The 19514-nt window shown below is 48.0% G+C and overlaps 1 protein-coding gene across 2 annotated transcripts in view; it reads left to right on the forward strand.

Annotated features, from left to right (window-relative positions):
- Positions 1–765: 765 nt before the first annotated feature.
- CSMD1 (CUB and Sushi multiple domains 1) overlaps positions 766–19514 on the forward strand; it is a 2053194-nt gene continuing 2034445 nt past the window's right edge. For both annotated transcript variants that reach the window (XM_070047233.1, XM_070047234.1), the window contains exon 1: positions 766–1483. In XM_070047233.1, coding sequence (XP_069903334.1) covers positions 1399–1483 — 85 coding nt within the window. In that variant the 5' untranslated portion in view covers positions 766–1398. The remainder of the gene's footprint in view (positions 1484–19514) is intronic.

Here is a 19514-nt window from a genome sequence, read left to right on the forward strand (position 1 = left end):
GTGCTGCAGAGCCCAGCTCTGTCGGTGCTGCATAGGGTCCCTTCTCAGACAACTGACTGTGCTGTCTAGTGTCACCTGCAGGTGTGGCAGGAGCCAGTGCTCAGGGCCAGACCCAAGTATCGGTTCCAGAGGATCCCTCTCATTTTGAGAGTGGACTGAACCTGGAGTTGGGGTGTGGGTAACCCTAATGCAGCCCCAAGTGAGGAACTCTTAACTCCTCAGAAAGAGTCACTTTATCAAGGATGAGTTTCACAAATCTGCGTGTGCATATATATGATATATGCATTATATATAATGTGCGGGTGCACATGTGTGTATATTTATATCATGTATGTCTATTGTGTATAATACACAATATGCCATATAGCATACATATGTATGTGCGTAACATATATATTACATACCATATAGCATATACATGTATTTCTATATGTAAGTATAATATATGTCATAGTCCATATGGAAAAACATGTATGTGTCCATTTTTATATATACCTGTGTGTGAATATATATATTTTACTCTCTCTCCCTTGGGGTCAACGCTGTGCCCTTTCTCTTCCTGTGCTAAGTTATGCGGGGGCTCCCCGCTGGTCGGCCAGGAGGCAGGGACCAGCCTGTGCCCCCCGCAAAAGCCCCCGCGTTTTCCGGAGTGGCGCGAACGCACCGCTGCCCGCCTGGGTGCGGCGTGGGCTTCCCCTAGCCGCGCGCCCAACAAGTCTCCCCCGTGCCGCCTGCGCGCCCTCGCGCTGGAGGCCGCGTGGAGCGCAGCCCCGGGCGCTGAGCCCAGGGCCCGAGGCTCGGGCTCCGTCCGGGAGTGCGCCGTGCCCAGCTAGCCTCGTTCCCCTCTCTGTGGGTAGGGATGGTTGAGTCCAGCAGCCACGGCAGCGGCTCCCGGTGCCGCTAGCAGCCTGTCTTCTGCGCTCTCCGCCTTGGCCTCCGCAGACTGGCTCTCTCCTCCCCCGGCGCCCCTCCCGCGTCTCCCACTCGCTGGCTCTCCCTCCAGCTGCCTCCTCTCCAGGTCTCTCCCGGCTGCGCGCGCTCCTCCGCGCGCCTCGCCCCTCCCGCAGCCTCGCCGCCTTGGTGCCTTCCTGCCCGGCTCGGCCGGCGCTCCTCCCCGGCCCCGGCCCCGGCCCGGCAGCCCGGGCGTCCGCGCTCGCTCGGAGCCGCTCGCCAGCCCTGCAGTGGCTCGGGACCGATGCTATGAGAGGGAGGCGAGCCGGGCGCCCAGACCTGCAGGAGGCGTCGGACGCGCGGCCGGTCTCGGGACCGAGGTCTCTCCGGCTCGCTTTGCCCGAGGGTGAATATTTGGCTCTGCTCGCAGCCCTCCCGTTCCCCGGAGGATTCGGGCACATCTGAGAAGCGGCCCCGGCGGCGTGTGCGTGTGGAATAGCTGCAGACATGACTGCGTGGAGGAGACGCGAGTCGCTGTTCCTGCTCCTGTTGCCCGCGGCTCTGTGCGCCGGGCTCGTCACTGCAGCGGACGGTAAGCGAGGCTCGCCACGGGGCCGGGGGAGGCGGCCGGCCCCGCGGAGGCCCCGTCCGCGAGCGCAGGTGTCGGTCTGGGGACGGCAGGGCGCCGAGGACGAGCCGCGTCTGCCGGGCGTTCTCCATCGCTGGCGCTCCGGGAACGCGTCGCCGGGGAGCGGAGCTCGCCGCGCGCTCGCCGCGACCCTCGCCCGCCCCCGGCCGCCCCACCCCCGTTCCGGCTTCCCCTCGCTCGGGCCGTGGCAGGTGTCCCTCTGCTTGGCGGTGGGCGGTCAGGGAGCGGGGAGACCCGCACGAGTTGGGCTGAAACTGCGCGGCGGCGGTGGGCACGCCGGGTCGCGGGGGCTCAGGGGGCACTTCCCGGACTTTCTCCCCGGACCCTGCGCGCCTGGCAAAGCGGCCCTGCGACGCCGGCCTTGCGAGCTGGGGGCTGTGCCTCGGGATCGGGGTAGTGGGCGGCGTAGCAGCCCTCCAGCCGGCCTCCCGCACCCTCACAGCCCAAGCCCGGGTCTCTCCTGCCCTCCTCCAAGGCACTCAGCTGCCTCTGGACGATCGCCCCCGCTCTCCGCCCCCCGGACTTCGCTCCTCGCAAGTTGCAAGCAGCCGACTAGGAGCACGCAGAGGGCAGGGAGTTGAGGTCGGGCCCCCACGTCAGGTGCTCGCGCCCTGGGCACGGGGCGAGCCTCCGCTGCACGCTGGGGTCTAGGAAAGGGGTCCCGCGGGGCGGCTGCGGGGGCTTGCGGCTCTGCCAAGTTGGTTCTCTCCTAGAAACGAGTTAGGGAATGTTTGGCTGTGAGCAGCCGGGGCTGGCACACAACAACAGCTCGGGTACTGTTCTGTTTCCTGGGAGAGAGAGAGAGAGAGAGAGAGAGAGAAGAGAGAGAGAGAGAGAATGAATCTGATTGATTTTCACATCGGCAGCCCCTGCCCTTATAGCCAGCCTTCCTGGGTGCTTCCCAGGGCGGTCAGCGCCGGTGGCGGATTCCCGCGGACATCTATACTGTATACGTTTCTTTCTTTTTTTTCTTATCCTTTTCAGAGGATGCATTCAAATCTTGTGACTTGAGATTGTTCCCCTTGTCTCTCCAGCTCCTTCCATCTTCTCCTTCCCCCGTATCTGCTCCTCCAGTGGTCCACATTCCAGGGTGACTGACAAGGCGAAGCAGGACTCTGGTCCATTAGCAAACTCTAGATCAGCCTGGAGAGACAGGGAGAGAACTGCGGGCTGGGTTTCCCCTCCCGACGGCTCGCCCCACGGGGCGCCGAGGGCTGGGCGGGAAGTGACCGCCGGGCACCTGTCGCCCCCACCAAGCATCTGCCCTGGCCTGTGGTGTCCGCGGGAACGCACCCCAGGCCCGGTGAAGGGGCGCACCCGGGTGGGTCTTGACGTCCTGAGCTCGCGGTCATCAGGGTTGGGGCGGGCTCCGCAGACACAAACCCGCTCCCCACTCGCTCCGCGGTCAAGACGCACGGCCCTGGCGGCTGCGGGCTGCGGAGGCACCGGCATCCGAGGAGGGCCAGGCCGGCAGCAGCCTCGGGTCGCCCAGGACTGGCTGGGAATTGAAAGGCCAAGCAGGAAAAGTCAGCTGTGCGCGGGTGTGTGCCGCAGGGGAGCGAGCAGGGGCCGGAGAACAAGGCCGAGCTTTGTCCGGCAGAGCCCCGCGTGCAGAGGAAACACCTGCCACGCAACTCCGCAAAAACTTCCCGCCCTCCCCCTGCACGCAGCAACCATTCTGGGCCCGGGGCTTGCTCCTCGGGCAGGCAGCTCGGCCTGGGAGCCCACTCTGTTTCCCGGAGCTCCGTACGTCCCGTGATCCCTTCCCCCGCAATTAGCAGCGGTCGCTGCGTGGAGACAGCGGCGGCCCTGGCTCGGCTGCTTTATTAATAATCCGCACACGTGTGTGCCGGGCGGATTCCGCCCCCATGCGGGTGGGCTGCTGCGCCAGGCAGAGGCGGGAGGGCGGGCCGTGGGCGGGGGCGTCCTGGGCCGATCCTTGGGCGAACCGGGCACAAGGCGCACAGGCTGGGCGCCCTGCTTCCTGCAGAGGCAGCCTGAGGGACTAGGGGCCTCAGACCCCCGGGCAGAGCCCAAGAGTGGAGCTGATTTCTCAGGCCCCTGGCGTGTGCGGTGCCGGAGTGGCGCGGGTTCCTGCGTGTGTGCGCCGGGGCGGAGGGGGGGACCCGGGCGCTCGGTCGCCGGGCTCCCTGCGCTATGGCCTGGACCCGGCGGCTTCTTCCCGGACCCCACCCGGGCTGGGGGCCGCGTCTCCTCGGCGCCCGCGGGGTCGTGCCGGGTGCGGGGGCCCGTAGGCAGGCGGAAGGCGGATGACGCCAGCGCCAGATTCGCTGTTGGTGCGCTCCCGCCACCGGGGTGGGGTCGAATTCCCCGGGCAGAGTATGGCCCGGGCGCCCAAGGTCGGGCCTCTGCCCCGGGGCGTAGCTGCCCGGCCCTGGGGGCTCGGCCGCCCGCTCCGGGGCGCGTGAGCGGAGGGAGCCGCGCGCGCCCAGGTGGCGGCTGGCGCGGAGGCCACGGCGACACCGAGTTGGGGACGCGCGGGGCGTGATTCGTGACCTGTTTGCCGGGCCGCGGGAGGCGGGCGGCGGCCGCAAGCTGAGGCCATCGGAACCTGTTAGCGTTGGACCGGAGTGTCCGCTTTTGAGGACCGTGCGGTGCGCTCCGGTGGAACCTTGGGGACACTAGGTTTCCGTGGTAGATTTTTTTCCCTTTTGCTCTTTGGCGGTGGGTGGCGGCGTGCAGGTTGAGCCCCCAGGGCGCGTATCTCTGACGAGCACCGCATCTTCAAGGGCCGCGAGAGGAGGAAGAAGGCCGCTGGTCCCACGCACGGGTGGGAATCGCTCTTCCGTGAGCTCCGGCTCAGACTGGCGTCCTGAATCCGGGGCTGATCCGCCGGCCATGTGGCTGCTTAGGCAAACAAAGTTTGCTTCTGAATTGTTTGTTGCATTTGTGCTGTGAGGAGAGCGCAGGCGTAAGCAAGCATCACCCAGAAGGCGACTAAGGGAGCACAGGTAGCCCTGGCCCAGAGCGGCCTCAGCTGAGGACGCCTGGGGAGAGAGACTGAGCGCTGAGCAGATGCGCTTCTGAGGTCCACTGGCCTGCCCAGCAAAGAGAATGTCCCACATTGCAGGATTTTACAGAAGCCATAAAATCAGTTTGGGATTGGGATGGAGGAGGATGAGGGAGACTCAGATCTACAGGGTTCCAGATGAGTTGCCTTTTTAAAAATTCGCATCACCAAGAAGGATGCTGCACCCTTTCGTTTGCCGGTCAGTTCCTTTATGGCAGGCCACAGGGCGTCCTCCCTCTCCTGGTGGAGCCCGGGGACTCTTCGGAACAGGAGCTCGGGCAGAAAACTCCTAATCCATTATACACTGAACAGGCTGACTGTGTTGAATGAAGTTAGTATCTGTTCTTCGAATTCTGAGCAGTTCTGCAGAAGGCTGCCTGGGACTTCTGGGGCACCCTTTTAGTCAGTAGTTTGGGACTTAATGTCTTGGAAAAGGTAAGTAAGGCGGTCTGCCTTCTGAAGGGAGAGGTTTCGCAAGCTGGAGTGCTGGGACAAAGCGTTCTCTTCAGACACGTTCAGAAAACCCAGAGCCGGGGACTGGGGGGTAGTAGAACCCCCAGATCTCAGGCGCCTGCACCCAGGGAGGCCTCAGGAGACAGGGGGATGGCTGGGTCCCCCGGCTCTCAGCTGCTGACCCACGGTGCTGATGAGAAAACTGCCACAGCTCCGTGTCAAAGTTCCTCCAGGCAAAAGCAGTCTCTCCTGGGCCAGTGCTGCTTCCTCTCCTATTTATTGTCTCAAAACAGACACCAAATCAGCTTTGAAAATGTCAAGAAAATGGTTCTGCTTCCTTTAAGAAATAGATAAACACAGGCTCAATGGCTGGTTAGTGCTCACTGCAGACAATCCAGCAAATCCAGTGTAGACATTTCTAAGCTGTCAAAATGCAAATGGCATATTAAATACTCTATGCTCTACTGAATTCTAAATGTGCCTCCGGTCCTTTTTCTGCTGAGCTCCTAGTGAAAATAAGCCGTTGCAACTTGTGTACGTGCAGTTTAAGCTGTGCTTTCTCTGTGGCCTCTAATATATCTTCTGGGCGAATCTCTTTCCCTCTAAAAGATAATTAAGAAGTTGCATGGACAGCTTTGCACATAGTAGATGATGAAAGTGTGCCTTCTTCAACTTTGATTAATAAATATTCTGGAGTGATATCTGAGTGGAGGTGTAGATACTCTGTAGTCCACAGTTTGTACCTTGGGTTACATGGGCACATTGGAAGGCTGTTGGCTTGGATTCCTCTACAGGAAGAGGAACTTTACCTTCCAAGCCATCAGTGCTAATGACAGCACCAAGTCCTTCTGATTCTGTGTACTGGCCAGCATGATGACTGCAAGCAGATCATTATTTTTGAAAGGAGAACAGTCTTGGACATGCAGTCTAAGGAAAGAAAGAGGTGTTTTGGCTGTGCTGAAATGAACCAGTGTTAAAGGAAGATAGGCTTCTGAGGTTGCCTCTCATTGCACAGTTGCTGTACCCAACTCATTGGAGGCTTATATCACAAAACCATCAGCATGAAAATCAAATCGTAACATTGTCAGGTTTATGCCCAGCGGAAGGAAATTAGTCTTTCTGGTAATGACTTAAAATGACAGTCAATGATCTTTGACTTCTTGATATGTCTGTATTTAGGGTAGAATTTAATTCCCAGTACTGAGGGTAATACATCACAGAATTAATATTCTCTTTGTACGGCAAAGGGTCAAAAGAAGTGCCTAAGTTTTCTGTTTGAAAGTGACTAATTGTGGGAGCTTTATGACAAGTAGCACACACCTTCTTCCCCAACTCCCCCAGCAGATAAGCTTCTTGGAATACAGAGTGGGAAACACATTCCTTGTTGAGTTGAGCTGCATTCATTAAACTGTTTCCATCATCCAGTAATTTCTGAGAGAAGGCATTGCCATCAGCTCTTTAGGGAAGGTGCTGGATCTTTCTTCATACTAAAACATCGTTGTCCTTGCTGGGCGAGATATTTCATCATCCACAAGGGGCCCTGGCTCCTTTAAGAAAACCCACTCTGAATGTGCTTTAAGCATTCCACAGAGAAGAGAAGAGAGATATTCAACCACTTGAGTTGAGTTAGAGTCAGTGTAAACTCTGACCCACGTTGACAAGATTTATCTCCATCTAACACTTCACTGGTGGATGAAAAAGAAAAACATGCAGGTGTGGAATCTGTTAAAAATAACTACTATAACCTTAACGCTACCGACACATTTTCAGTTTGTTGTGTGATATCTCCATGTTTGATGTTGTACTTGTTTTGACTTGGGGGAAGTCATTAAAGTCTAAGGAAAGTTCCCTTATCATCATTCCATCCAAATACAAGTAGGATAAAAGTATTACTTCCATTTTAATGCTCATGAGCTTCATTTTTGCCAGATTATTTGTAAAGTAGTAAGTTGTGAATATAATGGTATTTGATATAAAAATATTGTTATTGCTGGCAGAAGATTGAGAGAAGTGCAAATTGTTGGAGTCACATTGTTGGAGCCACTTCTCAGCTTGTTCACCAATGAGTCACTTTTAGAATACTATTGCCACTTGAGACTTACATTGTATAGGATACTGGTCCAATTTTAAGTGCCACTGAGATGTTTGTTAGCTTTTTGTAATTTGGAGAACTTCAACCTCAATAAAACTCAAGAACTGATGTAATGTGTGGATATTCTAGAGATAATTAAAACTGTTGTTTGAATTACTCAAATAATTACACAGCACATGAGCCCCAAAGGAACTGGAGTAGCTTTTGTAGAGTGGAACACTCACCTCCCCAAAGCCTTGAGTCAACAGTCTGCTTTTGTACTAAACTTGTCTGTCACCCTCATCACTGTATGACTGTAGTGCAGGGTTTTGAATATCCTCCTGTAGTCTTAGGGTGCCTGCACGTCACTTGGTGCCACACACATTCCATGCCTCTACCCAAAGTGATTCTCAGTGACTTTTGGATGCAGACTTTTGGAGATCTGCATTCGCATTTAGTACCTCATCCTTCTGCCCCGATAAGGTTGATATTGACAATGCAAATAATCTCTCATTTAGAGGCACACTATGCTGTGCACCAAGTACAGCTGTAAAGCATAAGACGTCTTCAAAAAGATTTTAGTATTCTCCCACTTAAATAACCAACCATTCCATTGAATTTTCCATGAAGTTCTTGAACTACTCTCCTAGGATTTCTAACCTTGAGATGGTTAAAATGCAACTGAAATATTCTCTTATATAACAAACTATTGACATGAAGTACTTGGTTGATAATGTAGCAAAGCTTTCTATTGAAAGATAAGAGTCTGTCACCCACTTCCATCTCCTTTCAATGAAAGGCATCAAATTCTAATAACATACCCACTGATTCTTTGCAGACTGTTAACCCACACCAATTACATTATGAATATGCTATAGGATGAAATTCCCAATTATTTCAGAAGATTTCTTCTTTATGATCAGTGCCTTCTTGATCAATGTGCATCATTCTTTGCTGTTTAATCTCCTTTTTAAAAATTGAATTTACAACAAAGCTGAGATTCAAGTTCCTTGTCCATAATGCTTATACTGTGGTGAGACTTCAAGGGATAATTATACTCTTTCATACAAGAATACTGCTGCAATGAATTATTTTATATTTTTCTTTCACTGGTTAGTATACTCTGACACAATTAGTGTTATGTAAGAAAGAGCTAAATGTTAGATTAAAATCTGAATTATTTGGGGAGTGATCTCTAATGAATTAAAAGCTCTTAAAGTTAATTGTGCATTCTAAGCAGGCAATTTCCAGATGCCTGGAGAATCTCTAGCCTTCTTTTAAAAGGAAATTTATTTCTCCTCTTATTTTTAATAGGATGTGTCTTCATCGATGTCTTCAAAGTTTACAGTTTTCCATATGAAGTTGATATCCCTAAGAAACCTGTGGAGGACGCTCACCATTCATCTCCCTCTCTTGCTAAGTACCTTGAGGAGCATTAGACAGCTGTGCTTCTTAAAACCATAGTTTCCCGAGTGACTGTTCCCTTCCTTTTCCATCAGTAAACTGGCAGTGGACACAACAGACCTTTCTCTCTTATGCAAATGGAGAGCCTGGGAGTCAGAGGAGGCTTCCCCTTCAGAAAAGGATCAGTAAAGATACACTGCTCACTATCTTTTAGTGTGTTCAAAGCCCGTCAGTAATTGTCACCACTGTCATTCACATTAGTTTTATTTTATTTTATTTTGGTGAGTAAAGTGGTGTTCTGTGATGTCCAGTGCGGCTCTGGGTAGTGAAGACTTGCAGGCAATGATTGGCGTTCCACATAAAGAAGTACAAGGACCCTGTCAACATAGGAAGGGTCGCATTTTTTACAAGAAATGGACTGAGCGTTGCTGGTACTTCCCTCTAGACATATACGTTCCTTCAGCGTTAATTTGGCATTTCTTGTTCTCTCTCACTCCCCCCCACACCCCTTTTCTTTGCAAAATGTAATGATGCAGGCAACATAAAATTAATCCAGCTGTCAGGATTTTCTTTGGTGATTTCTCTTGTGTACACGAGGTTGCAGGTTATCTGTTCAACATGCCTACTCTATTTTACCCAGAAACAGTAGGGATTTTTTTTTTTTTTTTTTGCAGAGGTTGATTCTTAAAAATACAATTCCAGTCCTTTTTTTAAAAAAAAATTGACAATAATGTGGAGAGAAAGTCAAGTGAGAAAAGTCACTGTTAGATGGAATTGTCTGTAGTGTTGGCTGATTCTAATGATCTGGGTGCAACTACTATCATTTGGGAATTGTACATGTGTTTTTATTCTGTTCGGATGCCTAACACTGGGGACTTTTGCAGTTCAAAGATGAAGTGTGGGGAGTTTTCATTGCTAGGTAGGGTGGTGTAATCCTTCAGCTCATGTGACGAATGATGTGTGCACCAACTGGGACCACCTTCTCCAGGGGCCGTCTCCAGCACATTGGTGATGAAGAGGAAGCTTAATTCAGCTGCCTTCAGGGAGTTTGCACTCTTAGTGCAGAAGGAAGATCACCCACACAATAGTATTTACTCGAATGTCATCCACATGACAAAGATGTCGTATGTCTTGCAAAGGTCACATGGGGTTTTCTCTGGGAGGAGGAGAATTGGTGAAGCCCTAAAGAACGGAAGTGAGAGCAAACAGCAAAATAGGAAACGGCAACTGAAAAAGCCTTTGAAACTCTTTTTTCCATAGCGAGTTCTAGCTGAGGTGTCAGGCTTGGTGCTCAGTACTCAGTGGCCACCAGGCCCCTCTTCCTTCTCTGAAATTCGTGGACAGCTCCTTAAATGCCAGGCCAGAGGGAAGTGAAATCAGTCCCTTCCAGGAGCCCCTCTCCTGGGGTATGCAAAAAATACACCTGTCTCAGGACCTGACTTCCTCCTTTCCTCACACAGCCAAGGGGCCAAACTCTTGTTTGAAAGTCACCTGTTCCCGGGAGAGCAGAACCTCTGCCCTTTGTGAAGTTTCTGGCCCACGTTCCAGGGCCCCTGTGCTTCCTGTTGTGTAGTTTTGGTGATGCCTTCCAGCTCTGAGTACCGACCAGACGCTGAGTGTGGCCGGAGGAGCACTCAGTGGTTAACCACACTGTGCTGTGGCCTCTTTGGCACTTTAGGAATGTCTCTAGAACACACTGCGTTTCCCCCAAGCTGGCTCTTAAAGTCCTCGTGGCTCTGACTTCAGTGTCTTTCCAGCTCTCCTTGTGCTCACCGCTGGGGGCTTGAATGTCAGTGACAGCAGACATACCTTACACACACGGGAGCAATTTTTGTATTCTACATCCTCAACTATGACCTTCATTGACATTTCCCTCTGTCCTAAGCCCACCCACCTTTGAGTACACTTCTTGTTATCTCTCCTGGGAAGCAGTCACCTAATCTCCCCTTTATCTGAAATTTGTTGTGGCTTACCCGTCTTTAACACTTATTAACCATGATGTAGGGAACTTAATTTAGTATCTTTTGCAAAAAATTCTTGCTCTTGTTTGCAGGATTTGGCCTTGTTTGTTTATATCATTCTTACTCCATAGATCTTTACGTCCTGGAGAACTGAAAGATACTCATCTGACTATTGAGACTATCATACTGGTGTCTTTTACATTCCCGACTTCTTTAATGAGTCCTCAAATGCTGTCACCCTATACAATATATGTTTAGTGGGGCAGATTATTGTGTTGCAAAAACTTGTTGAAGTGTCTCATGGAGATAACCTGCAGAAGCCATCAGGAGTGATTTTGTCAGGTCACCTGTAAGCACTGGGTCCAGAACTTACCAGATACCTGGCTTACATCAATATATCCAAGTTACTATTTTGCCATACTTACTTACTTGATCCACTTGTGATTCTCTCTTATGGCTGTTTCTCTGTGTACAGAGTAAGTTATCTAAGATGTTTGCATCTTTTTCTTTTAGCAACAATTTACTATTAGAGCTTGTTGAGCAGATATGACAACCTACAATTGTCATTTTGATCTTCATGACTATTTTATCTCTCAGCTTTTTAATTTAAAAGAATTACATAAGAGGATTATGGAACAAAGAGGAACTAATCAGTTTCTTTTACAACTGCAATTACAAAATTACCTTTCCAGCGTTCTTTGGTGACAATGAGAGAAATGGAGAGGACGCGTTGTCATGGTACCGAAAAGACGAAGCATCTCCTGACCTGATGGGGTTAGAAGGACACCAAGCTGAACTTTGGGGCGTGATTTGTATCTCCTAGCAGATGTGTTTTTCTTTCCATGTTTATGATGGATGGACAGTAAGAGGACTTTTAAAAAAGAGTTGATATAAAAATATTATCAAGTGTTTCTCTTCATAGGACAAGGTGAACCCACTATTACTTTTTAAGAATAGAACCCTGAGAAGGAAAAAAAATGTAAGTAAAAATGTAAGTAAGAGAGATTTGGTGCCATTTATTGCAGCTTTAAACTCAGAATAAGAGATCAGAACCACTTGTTTATGCTCACTGATGCCAGTGCTCTTTCTTTGTCCTCAAATACGGATGGATAGAGACAGAGAGCAGGAGGCGTGTGTAACAAGATGATTTTACGTGGTCCTCCATTCTCTTTCTTTCCTCTGTGCAAGACCAGACATTGCCAAGAACAACAACCATGCAAGGAAACAACCATGCGGGTGGTCAGGAGTGTATTGACACCACTTGGGCCTGTGCTGAGGATCTCACAAGAGGGCCATGCAATGTTGGCTGGGGCCTTAGTGATCCCCAAGTGAGACTCAGCAGGGGAAGTATTCACTTCTGAGATGGCTCGCTCAGGGAGGTGGATTTCAGTTCCTTGTTGTCCTAGGACTGAGCACTTCGGGTTTTTGTTGTTTCTTCATGAAGGCTCACCCTCTGGTTGCAGAGGCCGCTCCTTGCTATATGGGGTGTTCCCAGTGTGTCTCAAAACCGTGGGACAGAGGGAGAGTGAGAAGGAGAGGAAGAGGGGACGAAAGAGGAGTTGTTAATCCACAGTATTTAATCCTGAAGAGCTCAGCACATTAAATATCACCACACTGAAATATTTTAGGACTACTTAGAACAATTAAACACTTGCATTTAAAAGTTTTTACTTATGAAATCAACTGAATTATGAAATGACTACACAGAAATGAAAAAAAAAACAGACCATTATTTAGGCCAGCAGTGAATGTTTTATGCTGTAATAGTTTGTCTTTGTTTTCCTGTGTTCAGGCTCCCATATCCAAGGGAACGGCTCTGCAGAAAGGTTGCTGTTTGCTTCTAACAGCTTCATCTGCAGGGCTGAACAGCCGGAAATCGTCAGTGGGGTCAGAGACTCCACGTTCAGGTTGCTGAAATCTCTGAACCAGTCAGTGCCCAGTTCGTTCCCTGTCCCACCAGTTCACCTGCTCCAGTCAACACGACGGTTATGATTGTCCATAGGGTCTCGCCTTGTCTTTCTGGCATAGTTTCCCAGGTTGATGGTCCTGACTCAAATCGGGCTGACTCCCGAACTGAAAAGTTGCACTGTACCAACAACGTTCCTTGTTCTATGTCTGGACACCTGTGCAGAGATCCCAAGTTCTGAAGACAAACATAAATTCCAAAAGGTGCTGTTTGAGTTAGATGTTCCTTTTAGGATGCTGTGATCAAGACATTCAGAATGGGATACCCCACACTTGTGTGGTCATGGTCAAGACAGAGCCTCCCCCCTTACCCATGAGGAATGCATTCCAAGGTCCCCACAGGACAGTGACACTGCAAATAGGACTGAACCTGTTAAGCAGTGCCTTTTCATCTTCTCCAATCACCTAACACACACCATGGTGTAAGGTTTGCAGTGTGAGGTGCAACAGCAAAGCTTGTGCAGATTTCTTCTTCCTGCTTTACAATTTCATAGACAGAAGATTCATTCTTGCCATAGCTCACAGGAACCTTAACGTAGGATGTGCGCCCCTCTTTGGATGAGGCTGAACATTTTCATGTTTTCACTTGAAGGAAGCACTTCAACATTGTATTTTTGGCATGATCAGATTGCCAGCTGCACCACTGCAGCACTTTGTGCAAGTAGAAGAAGGATTATTTGGAGAAAATGGAAGCACTGACTGTGCCCACAGTCTGTCTGATAATGGAGATGGCTGCTCTGTGACTAATGGTTGGGTAGCATGTACAGCATGGATGCACTGGACCAAGGGATGCCTCATGCCCCAGGTAGCACAGAGCAGGATGGACCACCACTTCATGACGCTTACTAGAGTGGTGTGCACATTGAAACTAATGACATGCTCATTTCTGGAATTTTCCATGTTATATTTTTTGACTGAATGTGAATGCATGTAAATGAAACTAAGGAAAGTGAAACCATGGACAAGGGGATACTACCATGTAGAACACGTTTGCCAATGTCTCACATGCAGAGTTTGGCTTTCAAAGCAAATATCTGCCTGTCTCCCTCATGCTGTGAGCCTGAAATCCTGAAATAACACCAACTCTGCCAGGCCTTGCACACCGGACTCCCGCTGCATATGCAGATGAGTGAGTTGATTGTCTAGTGGAAGGGTCCCCCCTTGGACTGTGCTCCCTCTATTGCTAAAAGCCAGCCTTGCATTTACTCAGTTAAGGGCCTGCTTCAGGCTCTGTTGCTTTTGCTGTCAGTGCTGTCTTCTCCAGCGAATGCTGACTTGGCAGCAAGCTAACCAGTGGTTCTGTAGTTTGGTTTTTCAATGGGATCCCCTGAGGGAATACTCATTCAACATTACTTCAACAAGTGTGTGCTGCGAGCTTGCGTATGCACAGAGTAAGGCAGTCTCTTTGAGTGGTTGTACATTCAGTAGCGTGATTGCAGTGAGATCAACCCTAACGGAGGCTTGAGTGTATAGCTATGTGATCCCCTGGGGATCTGAAGATACAAGTTCCCACACCAAAAAGAAAACTTAAGAGCCCAGAAATGAGGAGACATTCTTTTCTAAGGTTTATTTATTTATTTTTTGAAAGGCAGAGTTACAGAGAGAGAGAGAGAGAGAGAGAGAGGTACATCTATCCACTGGTTCACTCCCTACATGGCCATAACTCTTAAGGCTTGGCTAGGCCGAAGCCAGGAGCCTGAAACTCCATTCAGGTCTCCCACACGAGTGCAGGGGCCCCAGCACTTGGACCATGTGCTGCTGCTTTCCCAGGTTCATTAGCAGGGAGCTGGATTGAAGGGGCTCAAAGCAGAGTCCCTGTAGTATGCCAGCATCACAGGCAGTGGCTTAACCCGTTATGCCACAATACTGGTCCCAAGAGGAGACATTCTTCCCAGTGTGCGTGGTCATGCATGAGCACACACTGCTCACATGCACCAGTCTCCTCTGGTTTGCAGCACTTTGACCATGCCAGGGAAGAGCTGCCACATAAGCTTGTGATTCCCAATGCTGTTCGTGGTAAAGGCAAGTCTGCAGGAAGTGTCCTTGCTTTGTTTCAGGAAGCCAAGTTTTCAGTGTTAATCTCATCTTTTCAGAATAGCCATGTTCTTAATCAGTTTGTATTTAAGGGCCTACATGATAAATTAGAATCTGTCTATGTGTATCCATGTACCTTTATCTATTATTTATCATTCTATCTATCTACAGAAAAAGAGGGATGGAGGGGGAAGGAGAGAGAGGGGAGAAGGAGAAAATACCCAGTGAACAGTGTAAAACCAGTGATCAACATCAAGTAAAAAGTCCCAGGGCCAGCTGCCGAGGGGCCTGTTCCCTGGGAACAACACCAGTATTCCGGCTGACATTTAGGGCTGTATGAAACAGGCTCTTTGGCAACACTTCATTTGGTCAGTTCAAGTACAGAAAACACCTGACAAATCTCAGTGTTAGGAGGAAAACACAACGGAATGTGCTTTCATTCCACCCCGTCGGGAAGCACCGGACGCTCTACTGGAGTTCTTTCTGCAGTGGATTTGCAATGTGCCAGTGTAGCTTTAAGCACAGTTGCACCAAAGTGGCACTTAAGCAAATGAATATTTAATAGAGAAAGAAGCCAGTGGAAGGAAGTGATGTGTAATGTACCTACCATATCACATTTCCTTCTGAAGCAAAAATCGGTTTAGCAAGGACATCTGGACATGGAGTTGGGGTTTATTAAAACAAATACAAATGATAAAGCAAAAAGCAATCTCAGCATATTTAGGCTGCTGTAAGCTCTAGCACATGATATATTTTGGAAACTATTTCTGTATTATCAGATACTTTTGGAGATAAAAAATATCAGTCTGAAGAATTTTATGTGAGTTGGAAATTAGGTATGCAAAGAAGCTAATAATACAGCAAGATAAAATGGCATTAGGATATTGTGAAGTTTTATTTTATGTAGTTTTATTAAAATTCTACTTAAGAACAGACTTTTATTTTTATACTGTGTTAAGATCCTTTCATTAATTTATTACAGTACATAAATAGAGCAAATAAATATTTTAAGAATTACTATTAAAAGAAACAAAGGGAAGCAATGTGCAACATTTGAGGCACTTACTCCATACATTGGTAAATAAATGGTAACAGAAGAAAATTGTGAGTTCATATAGACAGGTAATTATAATCAACTGATTATTGACCCTTATTATGTCTAGGAAGTTATTACGTTCAGCTCAATACAGCTCCATTGAAACCAGAAGGGTGTACATATCCATTGTGCAACCATTCCCCTTCAAGCAGATCTTCTCATAGGAAATAAAATTACAGCAGATAAGGAAATGCTAAGCATCATGGGAAGCAATATTTAATACTGGCCTGGTGGGCTCATCCTGGACTGCTCTGAGCCCCTTGCTCAGTATCTGCTAAGTTTCTATCTTTCCTGTTATTGCAGATGAGACATGCACAGTTTATGACTTGTTCACAAGGTTCTCACTGTCTTCCCTACAGAACACGGGACAGAAATGCACATCTAGTGATGCCATGAAGAGCTTGGCGGGGCAGATGCTCTCAGTCCACTTCGGGGCTTACTGTTGCTCACTGCAGAGTTAACACCTGCTTTGTTCATAGGTGGCATTGGTACCTGAAGCCCACAGGAGGGGCTTCCATCCAGCATCAGCTGTTTTATAGTTTGGGGCCTTCTTGAACTTCATTTTCTCACCCAGACAGAAATGACTTGGCCTTTGCACTTTGGTTTTCCTAAAGATTTATTTATTTATTTGATAGTCAGAGTTAATACAGAAAGAGAAGGAGAGGCAGAGAGAGAGAAAGAGGTCTTCCATCTGCTGGTTCACTCCCCAGTTGGCCGCAATGGCTGGAGCTGTGCCAATTCGAAGCCAGGAGCCAGGAGCTTCCTCTGGGTCTCCCATGCAGTGCAGGGACCCAAGGACTTGGTCCATCTTGTACTACTTTCCCAGGCCATAGCAGAGAGATGGATCAAAGTGGAGTAGCTGGGTCTTGAACCGGCGCCCATATGGGATGCTAGCACTGCAGGTCAGGGTGTTAACCTGCTGCGCCACAGCACCGGCCTTTGCACTTTCAACCCTGACATTCTCTCACTTCCACTTTTAGTTCAGTGGCCATGAGACTGATCAATGAGTACTCAGAGAGGGCAGGCAGAGTTCAGACCATTAGGCCACTTGCATCCAGGAGGCAGAAGGAGCCGTGTGCATGTGTGCGTGGGGGGGGGGGGGGGCGAGGAAGGAGGAGAGGTGTGCATGAGAATGTGAGTGTTTTTTATTTCTTATTTCTGTTGTGTTTAACTCCATAATCTACATTTTTCAAATTATATACAGCAGATATTTCCTTTAATTAGTGCAAATTGAAATTAATCTGCCTGAAGTCTTTTTTCTGATTATCTTCAGAGCCTCATTGAAAAGTAGAAGTGACCTTGGGGCACTGAGAGCACTGGGCCTTGTGGCATCTGCACTCATTGCATCACACCGAATGTCTTTGGTGAGTGCCCCCACCCCCACTTCCTGGAGGATCCCTGCTTTCTGCAGTGTTGGGGTAGAAGCCTTCTTGCTTGGCTGCTCTCTAGTGTGCCTGCCTTCCAGTAGAGAAAGGAGAAAACATGTACCTTCTCAGTGTCCGCCCTATATAAATTTTTGACCTGAATCGACTATAAAATCACTTTCTCTATTTAAATGCCACCTCCAACATAAACAATTCTGTTAGGAAAGTGATAGTTTATACAGTTGTAACCTAGTTATAATACTTAATAGCATGCACCACTTTTGGGAGACAGCTCAATACTGTATTTTATCATCTCATATTTTCCTGACAAAGAATTTGACTCAAAAAGTCACCTTGTGCAAGACTCGTGTTCTGGGTTTCAGAGCAAAGACCAAGGGCATTGCTCTTCAATTTCTGTCTCGCGCTTGGTCTTTTAATCTAATCATTTTCTCCCTGCCTTTAAACTGCAAGTATTGATGCAATAAAAAGATTTTTTAAAACAAAAATCTATGTGTAGGTTTACTTGTTACACACTAAACTGTTGACTACAGTCTTTTTCTGAGGAATTTTTCATATTGAATTGACTCTCAGATGATTTTTCTTGAAAGCATTTTCCTGTGATGTCCGTTCTTTTTCAGTACTTCATGAGAGAATCTTCTTCCATTCTGCCAAATATTTAAAATGTCTAGACTGCAAATACACGTATTGGAAATGATCAGGGGAATCCTTTTAATACTGCACCTCAGCGTTAACTGGCATGCTGAACACTGTGAGGCCCTGAAATAATCTTTGTAGAAATAAAACCGTGTCCAGAAAGGATAATCTCAAACTTCTCCTTGCCTTGGCCTCATTCCTAGTCAATCATCTTACTTTTTAAAAATGGCTTTTCTGTCTTAGCCTAGGAAACAGACAACTTGGGAGGAAAATGTTTTCAGGGAGCTGTGTTGGATTTGTTATGTTGGTATGAAACGAATAGGTTGGCTTCCCTGGGTTCAGGAGAATCCTCGAGAGGTCATGAGCAGATAAAGAATTCACACTCATAGTTGGAGGGCAGCAGGGGTGTCTTGAAGACCTGTGGAGACCCAGGCCCAGAGATGGCACTGGGTGAAGTTCTTGGTGATTGAAGACACCTTTTAATGACTCTACTGCACTGGGCAACTGTCGGTTTCCATAGAAGTCAACAGAGTTGCCCTGTGTTTATATTGGTTTTCAAATGAATGTGTGTTATTCAAATGCTGGAAGAGTTGTAGACCCCAATGGTAGACTTACAAGGAAGTGGTACTAACTTCACTGACATCACTGCAACTATTCCAAATATTTATTAACTTCCTTGCATATAACCTCAAGTCAAGTCCTGTGCTAATTTTTTCTGGACCTGAAGTGAATGAGATAAAATCCATGCCCTTAAGCACTGCATGTTCCAATAAGGATGATTTTCTTAATAATGTGATGAGAGCAATCAAAAAGCAGTGAAAAATAAGGTGTTATGCAAGATGTTGGGTTGTTAAGGAAATAATACGTATTTCACCATATGCTCTTATGTTTAATAAATACACAGTAGCATGCACTCCCTTTAATTGCTGAAAAATTCTTGGGAGTTGAAGTCCTAGGCACTGTTTTGCCTTTTGTAAGACATCTTTGCAAAAATATGAGATATGTAACTACATGACCAACTCGCACGGAAAAATCTAAGTGAACTTGGAGTTCAAAACAGTAGCTACAGTGGTGAGTTAGGACTGCAGTATTTATAGGCGTACCCTGTGGAAATGTAGGAGCCAGCACCTACATTCACTGACGAAATCTTCATGCACTTTCACTTACGCTCCAGGTGTTGGGCACCATTCAGAAGACAGAGTGATCAAGAAGAGACTACGTAGCTGTCTGCTTCATGGTGCTTGGAGTTTAAGTGTGAAACTGTTTGAATCACACATTCTCAAGAACAAAATTTATTACCCTAAGGAGAACATTTTTTTTCCAGGGTTCTTGAAAGAAATTCAACCGCTTCTCTTTGACCATCCTTTATTGTCTGGTGCAGGGTTCTGGCTCAGGGACTGTCTTAAGGATAAGTGTCTATCTCTGCACGAGAAACCAAAGTCTCCATCGCCGTAACTCCTGCTTTGCGTGGTCCTGTTTCCGCCCTGGGAGCAGCACAGGAAGGTAGCCTCTTCCTTGCCACACGCAGATCTGAAACTACGTGGAAGCAGACCTCTCGCTTCTTCCCTCCTCGCCTGTCTTTTCCTCTGAGGGTCTCTAAGATTTTCAGTAACTATTGGTTTCTTTGGGGACAAATGTGGATCAGTAATAGCTATTTATTACCCCTAAGTGCATGGTGTCTACTCTCAGTGAATTGATTTTATGTAAAAGGTATTACAAATCATCATGTGTTAGCATGTATAAGCTAGCAAGGTTCACAGGCCGTTTCTTCCTGAAAACGACTCAATCAGACAAGTCAGCTTGTCTTTGAATTTGGTGTTTCCACTTATAATAACAAGAATTACAGTAATTTTAGAGGAAATGTGACATAAAATTTGCAGTGTCTCTAAAAAGAAGGGATCATAGCGAGGCAATTATATTTTTATTCAGTCATATGTGTGC

Source organism: Oryctolagus cuniculus, chromosome 8 (genome assembly GCF_964237555.1).
Source record: "Oryctolagus cuniculus chromosome 8, mOryCun1.1, whole genome shotgun sequence".
NCBI classification, from domain to species: domain Eukaryota; kingdom Metazoa; phylum Chordata; class Mammalia; order Lagomorpha; family Leporidae; genus Oryctolagus; species Oryctolagus cuniculus.